Source organism: Equus quagga, chromosome 5, assembly GCF_021613505.1.
Source record: "Equus quagga isolate Etosha38 chromosome 5, UCLA_HA_Equagga_1.0, whole genome shotgun sequence".
Classification (NCBI taxonomy): domain Eukaryota; kingdom Metazoa; phylum Chordata; class Mammalia; order Perissodactyla; family Equidae; genus Equus; species Equus quagga.
This window is the reverse complement of record NC_060271.1, coordinates 23506052-23524348: the sequence shown is the minus strand read 5'-3', so window position 1 is coordinate 23524348 and position 18297 is coordinate 23506052. Positions and strand designations below refer to the sequence as shown.

The 18297-nt window shown below is 48.6% G+C and overlaps 1 protein-coding gene across 1 annotated transcript in view; it reads right to left on the bottom strand.

The window, feature by feature from the left end:
• Positions 1-18297, bottom strand: part of CSMD2 (CUB and Sushi multiple domains 2) — a 585891-nt gene that overhangs the window by 79978 nt on the left and 487616 nt on the right. The window contains exons 37-44 of the mRNA XM_046662326.1: positions 18060-18164; positions 14028-14146; positions 13435-13504; positions 11308-11424; positions 7938-8147; positions 5149-5337; positions 1600-1777; positions 76-221 (exon numbers count right to left, since the gene is read on the bottom strand). Of these exons, the coding sequence (XP_046518282.1) occupies positions 76-221; positions 1600-1777; positions 5149-5337; positions 7938-8147; positions 11308-11424; positions 13435-13504; positions 14028-14146; positions 18060-18164 (1134 nt within the window). The remainder of the gene's footprint in view (positions 1-75; positions 222-1599; positions 1778-5148; positions 5338-7937; positions 8148-11307; positions 11425-13434; positions 13505-14027; positions 14147-18059; positions 18165-18297) is intronic.

The following is an 18297-nucleotide window of genomic DNA, read 5'->3' as shown; positions in this document are numbered from 1 at the left end:
GATGGAGCCAGGGATCAAGCCCAGCCTTGCCTTGAGGGCCGGGCCCTTCCCACCAGGCCAGGCTTCCATACTGACCGGAGAAGGCCATGGCAAAGATCGCACCCATGGCCGCATCGTGGTGGAACTTGAGCAGGACCTGGTTGGATGAGCTGTGCACTGTCTTCTTGGCCGAGCTCCGGGTGAAGACTCCAAGCTGTGGAGCCGTCTGCTGTGGCCCATCCCTGCACAAGGAAAGAAGGTCTTGGCATGACACGAGTTACCATGGCTGTCCGCTCCACCTGTGCTGTCAGTGGCCTCAAGAGACCTAGAGTGGGTGACCGTGACTCTTCTTGCACCCAACATTGCCTTTCTCCAATGCCCTAAACACCTTTCTCCAATCTCTCCCACCTCAGTCTGCCGACAAAGTTGATGGAGTTGGTGACGCCCGCATCGATTCCTCATTCACTTGATTCTTCACCAGCCCAGCCTCCTTAATAGGCTCCTGGGGAAACCCTCTCACTCAAGAAGCAGGAGCCATGGAGCAGGGCTGAGGGTCTTACCAAAGGTTCTCTTAGTCTGAAGCAGCACCAGGATGGGGCTGCGGAACGGGTGCAGGAAGCCCAGGATGCTTTCCGTGCCAGTCCCATTTCCTTGTCCCTCAAGCAAAGAGACATAATCATGTTGCCTTTCTAGGCAAAGGATTTCTCTCCTGGAAACTTATCTAGTCTCTCCCATGTGCTCTTAGCCATTGCCTGGAAATTAAGCTGGCAATTAATCCAGAGCAGTCTGGTTACGGCTTCCAGCCCCGGCAATTTTGGGAAGAGAATCCCACCATCTCCAGCTGATTCCCAGAATGGCAGTAACCTCCATACAGAGGAATTTTAAAATTGTATCTTTGTCCAAAAAGCCAATGGTTTGGAAAGAACTGTCTAGGAAATGACACTCATTGAGTAATAATTTGTATTCCCATTTTAAAATGAACTATATCACTCAGAGCTGAGCTGTCAGTTCAGTAACCACTAGCCTACGTGTGGCTATTTACAGTAAATTAATTAAAAGTAAATCAAGTTTAAAAATCAGCTCCTCAGTCACTCTAGGCACATTCAAATACTCAATACCCACATGTAGCCAGGGGCTACCATGTTGGACAGCACCGATACAGAACATTTCCACCACTGGAGAAAGTTCTGCTGCACAGCACTGGCTCAGCATGAGATGACCAGTGGGACTTCACAAAATTCTACAGCAGAGCTCTTCTCTTTCATCAGTCTGGGTAGCGTCTCTTAGGTAAATGTAGAAGTTTAGTTTAGACTCTGAAAAGACTGAGAAAAGTCCGTGTATTTACGTGCGCTCCCATTCACACACCATTGGTACTTTGACTGACCCCTGGCAGGACTCCAGGTCGGGAACCACTGCCTCCCATTCCCCTCCCTGCAAGGAGGCATAAGGGCTAATTGAAGCTGAGCCCGCATTCCATTACGTTTACGTGAAACCCAGGAGGTTGACAGCCATTTAGAACCAGTCAACTCTTGGTTTTCTGAACAAATAGATGGGTAACCCAGTTTAGAGCTTAGCTAATGTCCCTTTCTAATTGCCTGTCGACATGGCAGCCGACCCTACCAGACGGTGATGAAGTCTCCGGAGGGCTCTGTCTGCAGCAGGCTGAGGTTGAGGCGGATGCCTTGACCGATGGGCACGGTGATCAGCCACACACAGTCCTGGGCGCTGGAGTATGGACTGGGGAAGCCAGGGGAGTACACAGTGCCATTGGAAGAGGTGATGTTCCCACCACAGGGGACTGCCAGGGAGGGGACAAAAATACAAATGAGTGCTGCTGATCACCCCCCTAAGTGTGAATTCAGATGGCTTCCTAATGAAGTCCCAGCTCCCAGCACAAAAGATCCTGCTCAAGGAAGTCAGGTGGGATGGGGAGAGGAGACAGGGCTGTGGATGGCCTGGCCAACCCACTAGTCCCCACCTGGCCCCTATATTCAGTGCAGGTGCCTCTGTGAGCCCGCCTCAGCCCTGGGCCTCCCTCTTTCTCTTCTTGTGGATGAGACCTGCCCAGAAGGAGGGACACACTAAATTTCTCCCCGCTCTCTTCCCAGGAATTGGGAGGGGGCTGATGTTGGAGTCAGGGCTGCAGGACTTTTGCTGGGAAGAGCTAAGAAATTATGAAAGTAACTCTTTCTCTTTATTTCTCTAAGATTCTTACAATTGGTACTTTTGGTCTTAACTTAGGAGCTAAGGAGTCTTGTGGTGAGGGTAAGTTTGGGATGAAGTCATGGCTAAACCATTTATTGACTAGGTGACCTCAGACAATAGCTTAGTCTCTCTTTCTTCACTAGTAAAATGGGACTAAGAATACCTCCTTGTATTCTTGTAATACATCCTTGTAGGATGGTGGTGGCAGTGAGCTGAACCGATGCTTGCAAAATGTTCAGCTCAGTACCCAGCTCACAGAGGAGGCATTCGCTGCATAGATATGATCCTCTCTCCCTTATCTTCCTGTCCCCCCTCAACATGACACCCAGTTTTAGACTCACTCTGATCTAGGCTTTAGGTAGGGGGATAAAGATGCCTTGATATCTCCATAGTGCTCAGATTTACTCATCAAGGAAGAGCAAAAAAGGGATTCTGGGCAAACAAACAAACAAAGAAACAAAAAAAGCCCCGGTCCAGAACACTGAGTATATTTGGCTGGCGTGGGGCATCATGCAGACATCTGGATGGGGTGGGCCAGACGAAAGAGAAAGAATGCCAATGCCTCCAGGCGGAGGACAGGGTTCCTGTGAATGCATACGTATCTTGAAAGGGGTGTGCATGGACGCACCATCCCTCCTACATGTATTGAACATTCACTTGGTGCCAGGCATGACCTGGGGAGACAAAGGGCCGCAAGGATACCATGGTGCGTGGTTCTGTTCCATGGCACTCACAGTCCACTGGGATATGCCAAGTATACTGGCTTCTACAGCACAGGGGGGAGCATGCCATCAGTATGGAATGCCACAGGAACATTGAGGGGAGCCCTCATCTGGTCTTGTGAGGGTAGGCAAGGACTCCTGGTAGAATTCACATTCAGACTCAGACCTGAGGGTTGACAAGGGCTAAGCAGGCAGGAGAGGAGAAGAGAGCAATGTTCTATGCGCAAGGAACAGCATGTGCTAAGAACCAGAGGCAAGAGACTATGGCACATGGAAAAAACTGAAAGTATTTCAGCTTGGCTGGAGCATAAAGTCTACGAAAGTGAAGCATACTGGGAGGCAAGCAAGGACCAGGCCCTGAGGGACATGGTGTGCTGCATTAAAGGGTATGGAATTTACCCCAAGGGAGATGGGGATGTCCTGCTGGCTTCTGAGCAGGGGCGTGTCCTGAGTGTATTGACAGTTTTGAAGACTCGCTCTCACTACATTATCAAAAATGGATTGAGGGGCTCAAGACTGAAGGCTGGGAGACCAGAGAGGAGCCTCGTCTAAGTGGTGGCCGGATTAAGGTAGAGACAGTGGACAGAGAGAAGCGGATGCAGCTGAAAGGTCACTAGGATGCAGAATTAGCAAGACTTGGTGAATATGTCAGATAAGCAAGAGGGAGGGTACCCAAATAAAGGCTGAGTAACCAGGTGACTAGAGGTGCCCTTCACTAGATGAGGAGTTCAGTTTAACGGCAGAAAGATGTGAGTTCAGTTTCGAATATGCTGGGATTCAGATTTCTCTGCATAAGTGAAGATGTTGACTAAGGCTGGATATACAGGAGTAGATCTCAAGAAAGAGATAAAGGTTGCAGATACTGATGGCATTTGGAGACATGGAGGTGGATGAGGGAAGGAAGAGAAGAGAGTCTAGGAGCAAACTTCAAAGAACACTTAAGGGGAAAAGTAAGCAATGACTAAAGAGTTAGTACAGACATAAAGATAAATGGCAAAGCAAGAGAATATGGCGTCCAAGGAGCCGAGGGAAGAACTTTCTCGACAGGTAGAGGGGCTTCTGGTTCAAGATGTCAGACTGAGAAAGCACTGCTCTTTTCTCTCTCCTGTGATGCTATAAAAAGACAGACAAGGAGTAAAAAGGGAATAAAAGAAATGAAGTCCACGATGAAGCTTGTCACACAGCATGTGACCAACCAGCAATTCCAGAATGATGGACTGGTTATGCATGGGCATAGTTCTGAAAATCTGAAAAACTAAGCGGGGGTTTAATGGTTTTGGATATTACGATCTTATATTCCAACAACAGAACAGCTCAGTTCTCAAACAAGGTTTCCTTTTCCATGGAGAGTTGATACTTCAGCTCACTGTCTGTGAGCCAGTTACTGTGCTGGGTGCTATGCACGGGCCATCTTGAAACCCTCCCAGCTCTTACGAGGTAGAGATGAGAAGCCCCGCTGTACTAAGGAAGAAACTGAAGCTCAGAGGTGAAGTGGTTCAGGGATGAAGCCCAGGGCAATGCGATCCCAGAGCTGGGGCACTTTCTCCTAGACTATACTGTCCCCTGCCAAACCTTCCCCCTGCGAGACCAATCTCAGCTTCTCCTCCAGGAAAATGCTGGGCCCTGAGAGCGAAAAAGGAAGAAGAATGGAATTGAGGTGTGCAGATGGGGTAAGAGCAGCACAACCTCTCGGTCTTCTTCCATCCTGGTTCTGGTTCCTGAAGACCCAGGAAAGGGCCACCTCTATCTCTCTGATACTATCAACTCAGATCTCTCCAGGCATATGCAGGAGCAAGAGAATAAGGAAGGGCGGCAGGTGAAGACGGGAACAAGAAGTTTCCTAGAAAGAGGCTTTATTCTATTCTCCTTTTGGGAAGGCACCATGATTAACTCTCTCTCTCTCCCCTCAGCACATCACGGGCTCCTACACCCTCATGCAGTCTTCCCTTCTGACTGGGGACATCTAGCCCACCAGGTTGGACCTTCCCAAGGGCTGATTATGTTCTCCCCTGGCTGTGGCCCACATCTCCTCCAGGGCCTCTCTAGCAATGGCCCAAAGCTCTGTCCCCAAGACCCTCTCCCTGGACAGGCTGTGTCCCATCCATATGAAAACAGGATGGACAGCGTTTTCCTGGACCTCCCAGCATGGGTGAGCCCATGGAGCGGGTGATCCGATGCGGTGTGGGACTGCTCTGGATGAGTCCCCCTAGAAAGAGTCACCAGGGATGAGGGAGGGACATACCTTCACACTTGGGCAGGGGGTGGTCCCAGTTCCGGTTGGTGCCATGTTGGCATGTGAGGACAGGGTGGCCAATCAGCTGATATCCTGGGAGGCACTCGAAGGTCACTGATTGTCCCACATTGTAGCCAGCTCCCCTCACAATGCCATTGGCAAAGGGCTCTGGGTCTGGGCACTCTTGAAGTTCATAGGCTGGAAAAGATCCGGAGAGAAGGTTACTTTATTCTCTCTGAGCATTTTCTCCCAAGCAGAATACAGGAGCGGCAGAGTGAGCACAGAGGTGAAGCAACAGGACCTGGGCTTAGACAGACCTTTGTCATTTACTAGTTGTTGGCTTTGGGCAGGTTATTTAACTTCTCTGTGCCTCAGTTCTCTTATTTAGAAAATGGTTATTGTGAGGATTAAGCAGGATAACATATGCGTTGCTCTCTGCACAGTATTGACACAGTATTGACAGTATTTATGGTAAGGACTCACTGAATCTTATTTATTATTGTTGTTTCCATGGGAAAAGGGGGCTCAAGGAAGACAAGGCTGGATTGAACCACTATTCTTGGAGCACCTCCTTGGGGCTGGGTGTTGACCTCGGTTCTTTCATGTCGCTCATCTCATTTAACCATGACAACAATCAAGATCACAAACACAGGAAGTAGTCAGCTGAGGACCTGAGTGGGGTCTTTCCGGCTCTGAGAACCTAGAATCTATCAGGAAGGAAGAAATTTTCTTCCTGCTGGGAGTAAGCCAAACCTGTGGCAAGGAGAGGAACTTTTCAGAGGGAATAGCTGGGTTAAAGGGAATGTGTGACTGTCATACAAGGAAGACCCTCCCCAGAACAGGAAAGCTGCTTCCATGAGGATGGGTGGGGCTGCCTCAAAAGGAGACGCCGTAACGGGAGCAGCTGAGGCTGTCCAACAGGAGAAGTCGCTGAGGGACTTTCTGAGCACGTCCCACAGAGCAGAGCCTTCGATTAACTGGATCCACAGGACAAGGAACCTCCGTGGCAGTAACTGGGCCCCCCTACACAGAAATCAGCAGTGGGAGAAGACGGAGCGTTCCTACAAGGGAAATTCTCAATGAGAGTAGCTGAGACCAAATGCACGCTCCAAGGAAGGGGATGCATTCCTCACGTGTAATAGTAATATAAATAACAACGATCATGAAGCTGACACTTCCCAAGCACTCTCTTTGTGATGGTGGCCGTGTTACGTATTTCCATTCAGCATCGTAGAGGGGGGGTCTCAGTGGGAAGAACTGGGCCGATTTCACTGGGAAATCATCAAGGTAATGGGGCGTGTCAAAAAACTGAGCCACCACAGTGGGAGTGGGTGGGGCTGGTCGGCCAAGCGGAGATGTGGTCCTGTCAGCAGCAGGCATTTGAGTGGTTTGGCAAATGAAAGTCTTCGAGGAAGCAGGGAGCCTGTTGCCCAGGGAGGTGACTGAATGGATGGGTTGGGACTTTAAAGAGAAGCCTCAGTGGGAACATGTGAACCCAAAGATGATGAGGAGCCTAAAGAGAATGGTCGCATGTTAGAAGCCACAGCAGCCTTAAGGAGAGTGGCTGGAATTGGCTCACGTGGAAGGAGCCGGGCTTTTCAAAAGGAGGAACACGGAAGTGAGGGTCCCTGGATGGCTTTTATATTACAGAGAAAAGTCTCAGAGCCTGTCCCACCAGAAGAAACTTCAAAGGGACAGCATGGGCCTGAAGGGTAGAGATGAACCCTAGGAGGCCAAATCATTAGCTTTCCTACAGAACCGCACCTCAGGGAGAGCAATTGGGTTTGTCCCAGAGGGAGATGCTACAGTGGGAACAGATACAATTTCAAACAAAGGCCATAACGGAAAAATATTACTAATGATGATGCCTAACATTTTAGAACAATTATTTGTCTTGTCGTTTTGCACAGTCCTTTATAAACACCATCTCCCGAGAAGTTTTAATGGAATAAGTGAAGCCTGTGAGGCTGCCAGGCCTGGGTAGGAGGAGATTATGCTGCTACTAAAATTTTTTGGTGAATATTTACGTGAAGAAGGGAAAGGGAAATCCCAGCCCAGGACGTTTAGAATATCCAATCAGAGGAGAAATTTGGAGAAAAAGCAAGGAGGTGGACTTCTTCCAAAGAAAGTCGAGGGGCCACAGAGAGCTGGGCCTGCTCAGCGGAGGCAGCCTCAGTGGGGACAGGCGGATCTTTCATCGAGCAGATCTTTTCTAAAGGAAAAAGCTTGGGTGAGTGGTCAGAGCTCGTTTATAGGGTACGACCCTGTGAGGCTAAGGCAGGCGTCAGTGGTGAGTGTGGCCTGTTGTCAGGGAGACTTATTTGGGCCTGTCACAAATCAGGAGGCCTTAGTGGGAGTATGTGGGCCTCTGGCACCAGAGACAACCTAGTCTGGGAGGTTGGAGTCACCACAAAGAGAAGCTTTAATGGAAACTGAGGTAAAGTATGAGGGGAGCAGCTGCCCTGACACCGAGAGTGGCTCCACAGGCCTTGTTTGACTGTGGCACACGGGCAGGCCTGTGACCTGAGGGAAGCCTCAAAGGGAACATCCAGGCAAGTCACGAAGTAAAATATGAGTGGGAGGAGGTGGGCCTGCCACCCAGGAAAAGGCTTGTAAATGGGTTAGATAGCCTCCTTGGGACCAGAGAGACGCCACTGAAAGGAAGCCTCCGTGGATAGGCCTGCCTGCCACCCCGCAGCCCCTTCCTGAGTTCTCTCCGCCTTGTGGAAGGCTGGGGAGGTGGGCGGTTGGGTAAGAGATGGGTGACAGAGGAGTGAACGGGGCCCTCCCGTCCTCACCCTGATACTCCAGCTTGAACCCCGGCCGGTTCTGGGAGTGGTCGCTGTGGAAATACACGGTGGTCTCGTGGGACGTGGAGAGCAGGGCGCCTGGCAGCTCGCTCCCACTGAATCTGCCCATCACGCGGCTGGTCTCGTAGGGGCCGTTCCGGATCTCTATGAAGTCATGGTTGGGCTCCGTGGAGAAGTTCAGGAACTGGATGTGAGCTCCTGGGAGGGAGAGAGAGGCAGACAGTGCCCAGAGGGAAACGGTCCTGCCGCAGATGTGCCGCTGCCTCGGGAAGGCATTTCCTGCCAGAGCCCCCTTATCCCTACTACTGCCTCCCACCCACTTGGGGTTCCAGAACACACCTGGGAGCTGCCGGGCCGCTCCAGCCTCTTGTCTGCAGGCAGGACTGAACTTAAAGGCATATTATTCATTCAAAAAGAGAGGCATGGGGCATTTCACAGCTCCATCCAGAGTCCATTTTATTTTACTGAAAACAAAATTCAGGGCTAACACTCGGTTTAACTTGTGATTCACATGTCTAACATTGGTATGAAGATAGCTTTGCTAAAATAAACTTTTACTTAAAAATAATCCACCTCTTAAAAATAGCTACATCCAATCAAAAGACATGAACTTCAATGATGGCGTTTTCTAGAACACTTATGATAATTCAGAAATTAGAAGAATACATTGTTCCACCTGTTCTATTAAGAAGCCAAGTGAAGTTTATACTTTGGAGTCTTATTGGGTTAATCAACATCTCCTAACAACCCAGCAGGTTAAATGGATCTAATTAAGTCCTTAGCTTACATTTTGATATACTCTTTGGAGGATGGAGGTGAAAACGGTGCAATTTGCTTATGATGTTTTTCAAAATTAGATCACTATTAAAAATGATATTGAAGAAATATATTTACTAAGCATAGGAAAATGTCTACAATGTTAATTGTGAAAATCTGACTGCAAAATAGTATATAGTATATAATTATAATTTTTGTATTAAAAAACTAGAAGAGTATCCATTGATTCACTAACGATATTTATGGAGGATTTGCCATGTGTCAGGGCTCTGCTAGGCATTGCACAGGGATGAATAAGATGTACAAGGTCCTTGTCTTCACGGGGTTACATTGCAATGGTGAGTACTGAAGTTCATGTCTTTTGATTGGATGTAGTTATTATTATTTTTTTTTTGAGGAGGATTAGCCCTGAGCTAACCTCCATGCCCATCTTCCTCTACGTTTGCTATAACGTGGGACGCCTACCACAGCATGGCTTTTGCCAAGCGGTGCCATGTCCACACCTGGGATCCGAACGGGCAACCCCGGGCCACCGAGAAGCAGAATGTGTGCAGTTAACCGCTGCGCCACTGGGCCGGCCCCCTGGACGTAGTGATTTTTAAGTGGTGGATTATTTTTAAGCATGATTGCATGGTGGAATTACAGATGGATTTTAATTTTTAAAATTTGTTCATCTGTACTTTCTAATTTGCTCAGAATGAGCACGTGTGATTTTTTTTTGCATCTAATATTTAAAGAATAAAATAAAGACTTGACATATAATGTTGAAGACCCTTCGTGTCTCCTGCCCTGTCCCATTCCCCTCCTTCGCTCCGCAGAGGCAGTCACTGTCATGAATTCAGAAGACATCCTTTCAGTTCATGTTTTTAGATTCTTAAATATGTATCTGGATTTATCTGTTTTAAATATTTACAGAAATGATATACTACTTATACAGTTTTTTAAGCTTCTTTTTTATTTAACATAGTGTTTTTCAGGGTCTATCCTTGTTGATATATAAAGATATAGCATTGATTTTAACTACATATTAGTTAATTCCATTTTTTGTATTATCTAACCTTCCTTCCCCTATTAATGAACATGTTGATTGTTTCCAAATTATGGAAATTTTGCAACAAACACCTTTGCACATATCATCTACAGAACCTACGCTTTCCGTCCACCACCCATGCATCCTCTGAACACAGTGGACTGCACGGCCATCCAAGGGGTTCTTTAAGGATGGCAGGATTTCTGAATCCAGCTGCCTGGGAAGAACTGGATTTGGTCACTGCCATCTAGTGGGAAAAGCTTGTAAATGCAGTGGCTCTGTACACACTGAAACCAAGCGCCATATTAGGGACTGTTTGGAATCCAGCATTCCCTTGAAAGTGAGGTATCCTCGTCTTCTGTGACTGGACCCTGGAGGAGACTTATTCCCCAGAGGCTCAATAAGCACCCAGGACTTAGAGAGAGAGAGCTCTGGTGGCTGAGCATCAGTACTCATAGAGAAGAGTGAGGTACCTCCCATTTAAACTTCTCTGTTCCTTTGGAAGTCGCCTTTCACCCATCCCTCTGTCGTCTGAGGTTCTTCTGGGCCGTGCCTGGGGCCTGAGCTATAGGGTCTCCCAGCTCCTCTTTCCTCACTGTCTCAGAATCTGGAGAGTCCCAAGGCTGCCGTAGCTGTCATCATTTTGCACCCTGATCACCGAGTTTCCTTTAGAAGCTGGGACTAAATATAAGACTCCATCCTTTGGAGGGTCACCATCCTCTCTGCTCCCCTCAGAATGTATTTAAAGAAGGCCAGTTAGATTGCTTTCTCTAGAAAGCCCCTTCTCCATCAGAAGACCCACTGTAGACTGAATAATAAAGGACAAAACAGGTGGTCTTCATTCCTGAGGTCACAGACTGGAAGACCACAGGTCCATGCGGGAGTGACTTCCTCAGGACATTTCATTCCTAGGTGCAGAGCAATAACTTGGGCAAGATGACCCATCAATTCCACGTCAACACAAATCCTTCCCCCTTCAACGGAGATGTTTGGGCTTGAATTAAATTCCCAGTGCACAATACGTGAATCACCAGTAATTAAATTTTGTACCCAGATCAATGTCCTCCACACTTCGTCAACTCCTGTGCCTGGCACACTCCATCTCCACACAGAAAAAAACCTCCCAATCTCTAAGGCCAGTAGAATGTGCATAAAAAAGAATGTGAACTCAATCTAACATTGCCCTTGGCTCAACTTAATTAGGATGAGAAATTGGATATTGGAGTTAAAAGCACAACTTGAGGTCCAGCTCTGTAAAATAGATTGCTTTTTTCCTTTTCTAACCATCCCTGAGTAATTTCTCAGTCCACATGCCTGGATTTTAGCTCATATAATAATAGTAATTGCAATCCTTAAGATTTTTTCCCCTATATTTTACGTTCCCAAAGCGTGTTCATCTCTACCATTCTTAACTGATCCTCACGATTGTACAAGAGGGCAACAGGTGAGGAAAGAGAGAGGCAGAGAGCTCAACTTCCTCGGCCAAGGTCTTGCTGAGCGACCACGGCAGACAGTTGCTTCAAGCCCAGGGCCCTGGGGGTGAAGACTTACCGAAGCCCACGGGCAGCGCTATTTTCCAGGAGCAGTCCATGTTGCTGGGGTAGTTGCCTGGGAAGCCGGGGCTCAGGATCACCCCCTCCATCTCTTCCACCACTCCCCCACACTGCGCTGTGACAGTGGGAGCAGACAGAGCATTAGGACAGCAATGCGGAGAGCACAGGGTCATGCCAATGTCTGGGCGCTCCCGTAGAGCAGCAGTTTTTAACCTTTCCCAAGTGTAAACCCCTTTGAGAACCCAAAGGAACCTATAGTTCATCTCCCTAAAAACCTGGGAAAAATTGAGTATGTAAATTCAGGAAGGGTTGCCCAGGATCCTAGGACTGCCTAGCGCTCCAAACCCAAGTTATGGACTCTTGACCTCGAGCATGCCCTTCACAGGTCAATTCCCTTAGGACATGCAGGAAAAGTGGTCTGCTCCAAAAGTACGACCGTTTTTTACACTATCCCCCAAATCTTGCTCTCCTCACTCTTCCAAGACTGAGGAGAAAGAATGAAGGAAGGGGACTGGCCTGCATTGTCTCCAGTCTGTGCCAGGCACCATGCAAGGCTCTTTACAAATATATATTCCATGGGGTTGGGTGGTCAGCAAATGAGCCCCACCTGGAGCCTGCCCTCAGAACTTTGACATATGCCCTTAGCCAAAGTGACTGTGGTTAGCATTCCATGGAGAGCCAAGCGCGAGGGCCTGGGGCATCAGAAGCTCCAATCGAGGTGATTTTAGAGTCATCTGAGGATGCAGGGCTGTGCATGACTACAGCCTGGTCAGTTGACATCAACAGTTTTCCTCTACATCTTATTAGGAAAAGGTTGTGAGAGCAGAAAGGGGTTAGCCAGTCATGGAAGCCCAGAGAAAGGAGCAGTGGGGAGGGATCTGCAGTGTCTAGGCAAACACTTTCTGGGGAGAGAGCAATGGATCTGAACAGAACAGTGTCTGAGCACTCGACATTGACTGCTTGGGGCACAAGCCCAACGTTTCCACTTCCTGTGTGATTTTGGGCAAGTTCTAAATTCCTCCAAACCTCAGTTTCCTCTGACTGTAACATGGAGCTAACAACAGCACCTATGTCACAGGGTTGTTTTGAGGTTATGACAGAAAGGATGGTGCTTCACTTGAAACAAGGGCTGGCACACACAGTAAACCCTCAATAGCTACCCTATTAACAGCAGCTGCTGTTACTACGGGTGGTTTCCTGGGCAAGGCCTTCGTAATGGACAATGGAGGAGAGTGCCCGGGGCTGACCAGCCACATTTCTGACCTACTTGGCAGACAAGCAGGCCTTGCCCCCTGGTGAAATCAGAGAAGGAAAGTGCCTTTATGCCCAAGTGACAGGCCTTCAACTCACTTGCTTCTTGTCCCAAGGTCAGCCTTGATTTGCAGTTTGTGGTTGGCTGGGCCTCAGAGAAACCTAGGTTTCCACTCCTGATTCTGACATTTTTAATCCTAAAAGTCCTAGTTTTCCTGTTTGCAAAAATGATACCTCCCCTGAAGACCTGCTGTGCGGAAACACGTAGCTCCATGCCTTGTACACAGTAGACACTCAATAAATGCACACACTAGACACTCAATAAATGCATGGAGTGGACAATAAATGCACGTAGCAGACACTCAATAAATGTTAGTTTCTCCTGCCCCAACCTGACTGGAAGCTTCTATAGGGTGGAGACCTGTCTTTTCTTGTATCCAGTGATCTCTTCGTCATTGCTTATCACAGGGTATAAAACCAAACCACCAAACCAGCTAAGTTCTTTTTCACCTGCAACCCATGGGGCATTTCTCTGAGTGGATGTCATCTGTCGGTCTCATGACAAGTCACAGAGGAAGGCCCAAAGTGCCCAGAGGTTGCATTTGGGTCTTTGTTAACTATCTGGAATCAGAATGGTCATCATAACGTTTTCCAATGGGCAAGCCTCCCGCCATTTTTCATTTGGTGGATGAAAGTTTCCAAGTCCTGACAGCCTTGAGTGGGAGTTCAAGCTTACAAAAACAGCAGCCTAAAACTACCGCCTTCAATACCAAACTGTCTCTTGATTTGAACTTGACCCCAACGATACGTCACTGAGCTCGAATCCCCGGTAGAAAATGGATTTGTAGGAGCTGAGAAGGCCGGGCTGTCTTACCGATGCAGAGCGGAGGAGGGTAGTTCCATCGCCGCACGGTCCCCGGCATGCAGGAGATGTGGGCGTGGCCCTGGAGGAAGCAGGAACAGGGATGGGCTAGTGCCCCCACGGTGTAAGTGTGTGTGCAACCCAGAACCGGGGGCTCCTTCAGGGGTCTTGTGTTAAGGAACAGATACATAGATCCACTGTGGGATGGGCGGGCGAGGCAGAGAGAGAGAGATTTTGGGGAAGGATGCTTATTAAGAGCCATTATTAAAGAATTCTCATTACTAATGGTTCCTTGTGAGAATCCTTTAATTACTAGATTCCCTCATGGCCTTCAAAGGAAGATTACATTTTCCTACAGTCTAATCAAACCGAAACTTAGCAGGAACATATTCGAAGCTGACTTGTGCCAAATCACTGAAGTCAGCAAAGTTTGTCTTTTGCATGAACAGCTCCAGGAGGGGATAATGGTCCCCAGGGGAATGGGGTGGTGGTGGTGGTGGGGGCTTCTCTCTGTTCTTTGGTGACTGCAGCTCTGCTGGTGCAAGGCTGGCCAATCCCATCTCAGGGGACACCTGTGTCCTTCCCTGGGTGTCACGGGGAGGTACCTGGAGGGCATATCCCGGCTCACACTGGAAAGAGACCACGTCATTCACCAGGTAGCGCTCGCCCGTCTTCACCCCGTTACTGGGCACGGCGGGTTCTGGACAACTGCTCAGGCCCACCGCTAGACAAGATGGAGACAGAAGGAATCGAGAATGGACAAGCCCGGCAGGTCAGTGTGACGTAGGCTCAGGGGGATGCTGGCAGGGAGAGGCTGCCTCCAAATTAAGCTTTCTCCCCTCCCGGCCTCCAGGCTAGTGCTTCCCAACCCTTTTCACTCACAGCGCACAGAGAATATCAGACTACCTACACGGCACGGAGGCTCCTTGGGGCAGGTGAGTATCATCTGGGAACTCTGGCTGCCCCTCCGTCCCTGGGCTCAGTGAAGGACTTTGGAGCAGGAGAGAAGGGAGCTGGCCTGGCCCTGACTCTAGGCCCCCAGATCCCTCTGCATGAGCTCCTCCCACATCACTCTTGCCTCCGACTGCCCTCCATTTTACTTGCCCTCAGAAGACAATTCCTGCAGGCTCAGGAATTGGGAGAGAGGCAAACGAAAGGCAAGAAGGAAGGGGAGTGGTTATCATAGAGGGGCATCTCAGGGATGCTCAGGGGCCCAGAGAGTCCCATTCTCTGGGACAGACTGTCCGGATGACACTCTGCTGCCTATTTCTCTTGTTTTTAAGGTCAGGCCAGCTCCTTTCTGAGAGCAATACTGGGGGCTCCCCACACTAAGCCTCTCAAGGCCACTTCTGGCCCCCACTCACTGCCGGACCCCCAATAGCCTCCCAGCTCTGGCCCTCACTCACCGCCGGACCCCCAACAGCCTCCCTCTCATCCCCTGCCCTCAGCCACTGCTGACCCAGCCCATCCTGTACTCACAGGCCATTCATGTTTCTTAATGTCTCTCCTTGAATCATGAGACTTTCTCGCCCAGCAGTTTGAAGAGGGTCCCCATCACCTATTACATGGAATCTCACCTTCTCACCCTGACATTTTAGGACCTTCACCATCTTGCCCTGGTCCCTGATCTCCTCAAATGCTCCTTCACTCTCCTTTCTTGACTCTTCTAATCCAGCCCACATTCACTTAGTCCTTTTCATACACCCAGCCTTGTACACTGTGCTTTGCCGGGGCATCCGTCTTAACCTTCCTCTTGCTCTTCCTCCTGCTCCCTGCTCACCATCCCATCATCACGGGAGCAGCACTCGCTGAGCATTTCCCATGAGCAAGGTTGGGGTAGGTGTGTCACACACAGCATCTCACCCCCTTGAAGCAGGTCTTAGCATCTCATCTCACAGGTGAGGACACAGGTCGAGAGGCCCGGAGATGTGCCCTTAGAGAGCCACCAAGCTGGGATCCAAATCAAGCCCAGTTTGACACCAGCTCTAGAGGCCAAACTCTAAGGCCACATGGGCTCAGGTCTGACTCCGGCCCTGCTCTCCAAACCTCCTCTCCTGAAATCGTCTTTGTCCACTTCGAATCCCTTACTGGCTGATCAGCACAGCAAATGGGAGTGTAGCATCTCCTGACTGTGGCCTTTACATGGCTCCTGTGTCCTGCAGGAGCCCATCTGTAGGTGTGGGTGCTTAAGATGCACTACATAAGGCCTTGTGTATTGATGGACAGGACTTGGAGTACATCTCTCCAGGGACGAGGGCTGGAAGAATCATGACAAGCAGAGGGGTAGCTGTAAACTGAGTTCTCTGCCTACTCCAAAGTGTCTTCTTTCACCAAGGATGGTGGAAAGGAGAGGAGGGCATATGGGCTAACAGACTTTGAGGTTGGGTCTGACCACAGTGTGTGGTTGGGCCTGCATGGCCCAGAGAGTTAGAGAGAGGGCAGCCTTAGCCCTCTTATTAGATTCCTGGTAGATATCTCCTGGTAGATAGCCCTCCTGGTAGATTCCAGATCCCTCGGGAGACGCAGGCTTCCTGGGAAACCCAGGTGTCTGCAGTGCCTGCAGGGAGCCAGGTGCTTGTGGAAAGGGAACCAGAAGGGCTGGCCAGCCTAGGCTACCAACCACCAGTGCCATCTGCCTTAGCAGCAGCTAATGAATCCTCTTTCCACATTCCGAGCTGAGAGTCTATATGTGCATGAGTAACTCCATGAGCTCCTTTTTTTCCTTCTGAGGGAAATTTACATACAATGAAATGCACAAATCCTAAGTGTACATTTGCAGAGTTTTGAGAAATGCACACACCTGTATAACCCAAACCCCTATGGAAACTACACAACATCTCTGTCACTCCAAAAAGTTCCCTAATGCCCTTCCCTGGCAATTCCTGTCATACATGTGCTTTGAAGAAGTGAACGTGATGCATGGAAATGAAACCTGTTTGGGCCTGTGTCCACAAATCTCAGCAGCTTGGACAAAAGACCCCAAGGACAAGATTAAAACAATTATCAAACTGAATTTGAAATAATTTATCTTGGCTGTCATCTTGTCTCTTTCTCCCCACTCCTCTCTGCACTCCAAGTAGATTGCAACTCAGTATTTAGTGTGGTGATCACAACTGAGTAACCTGAGACCTACTTCCTGGAAAGATAGTGATAGAAGGAGAAAGAGGGGTAGAGAGAACATGAGAGAAAGTAAGAGCAAAAGAGTGTGGTGGCAGAAAAAATGGAATGAGGAGAGAAGTGAGACCAGAAAGATAAAGAAGGAGGGAGACAGAGAAAAGTCCATTTCAATTTCTCTTACCTTGCACAGCTTGATTTTATTTAAGCCATGCTTACAACAAAGGAAGATATTTTTTATCACATGCAATTTATTACTTTTGAAACCATATTGTTCCATTTCCATTTCAATCAAGTAAACATTAAATGTGAGTCATGGCCATAGACAGGACTTTTCAGTACCCTTCAAAGCCATTTGCCTCTACAATAGTAGTTAATTCTCTCTTTCTGTGCCCTCTACCTAGATTATCTACAAAGCAAAAATATACTACAGGTCTTGGCTCCTAGGAATTTCAGTCTCCAAATACTAACGGAGACCTTTGTTTTACCCTAGCTCTTCCCACCACGAGAGGACAGTGCATGATAAGCATCAGCTACTGAGAAAACTACCAGTTCCTGTGAATCAAAAAAAAAAAAAAAAAAAAAAATTGAGAAGAAGTGAATTTTTCCTGGGAATGAGGCAGTAGAATGACAAAGAGATTTAAGAAGGAAGTATTCTTTGGAAGAAGAAAGAAAAGAGAAGATTCTAGGGAATGTTTAAAGACTCAAATTAAAATATTGGATAAGGAAACAAAATTAGAGAGAACAGAAAAAAGAGGGTAACAGGAAAATGTGAGTTACTCAAGAAACCTGGGATGCTTCACTCCACCAGGAGCCTTAGAGGTCTGTGAGGAAGGTCTCTGAGGTCTCTGTCCTATTCTCGACCCCTGAGAGTCTTCGCCTCAAGCTGTCCCGGGTCTTTCCTATGAGGTGTTCCTGCTTCAGTTCTTTCAGGTCACGAGCATCCTGGGATCCAGCTAATCCTCTCCCAACCACCTGAATAAAGCTCATTTGTTTTGGAGACCAGTTGAGCATCTGCATAACATCTAATGCTGACCCTGTCAGGCCTCTAGCACCAATGAGGCTTTCCGTCTGCACAGGCCCATGCTGTCAAAGATGGTCAAGCCAACCATGCCTTCCCACATTTCCAAAGACAATTGCATCACAGAACCAGGGTTGGAGAGGCTAGTTTTTAGGAAAGGAGGAGGAGAGCACTTCTATTTTCTTATATCCCGAATTATATACTAAGCCTAGGCCAATGGGCAGGCCCCCTTCCCATTCCTGGTGTGGACACAGAGGAAGCACACATGTTTCTGAGTAACACACACTCAGTTGAGAATTCTGGCTCCTCCAATTTACTGGCTGTGCAGTCTTGAGAAGGTTTCAGACCTTCTCTGAGCTTTAGTATCCACATCTAGGTCTGTGAGAAGGCTCAAGTGGGATGGAGAAAATGCAGCCCCAGTATATCCCTGCTCATCATGGGCGCTCAGTATCTTGAGTTCCCACCCTGATCCCTGAACACAGCTGAGACTTTGGGTTCTCACTTTTGTACTCCAGGTGGAAGCCGGCTGCTGACACGCTGATGTCTGAGTAGAAATGAAGGTAGAGCTGGTTGGAGGTGCTGTTTAGAAGGGCAGGCACAGTTGTTCCTAGGGCAAGGAGAAAGGGACCACTCAGGCTTTGCGTCCCTGGCTCCCAATCTCCCCCCGCCCTGCCTTTCTCTTGCTTCTGCTACCTGCTGACATGCTGATCCTAAGGCCCCAGATTTCAAACTCACTAAAT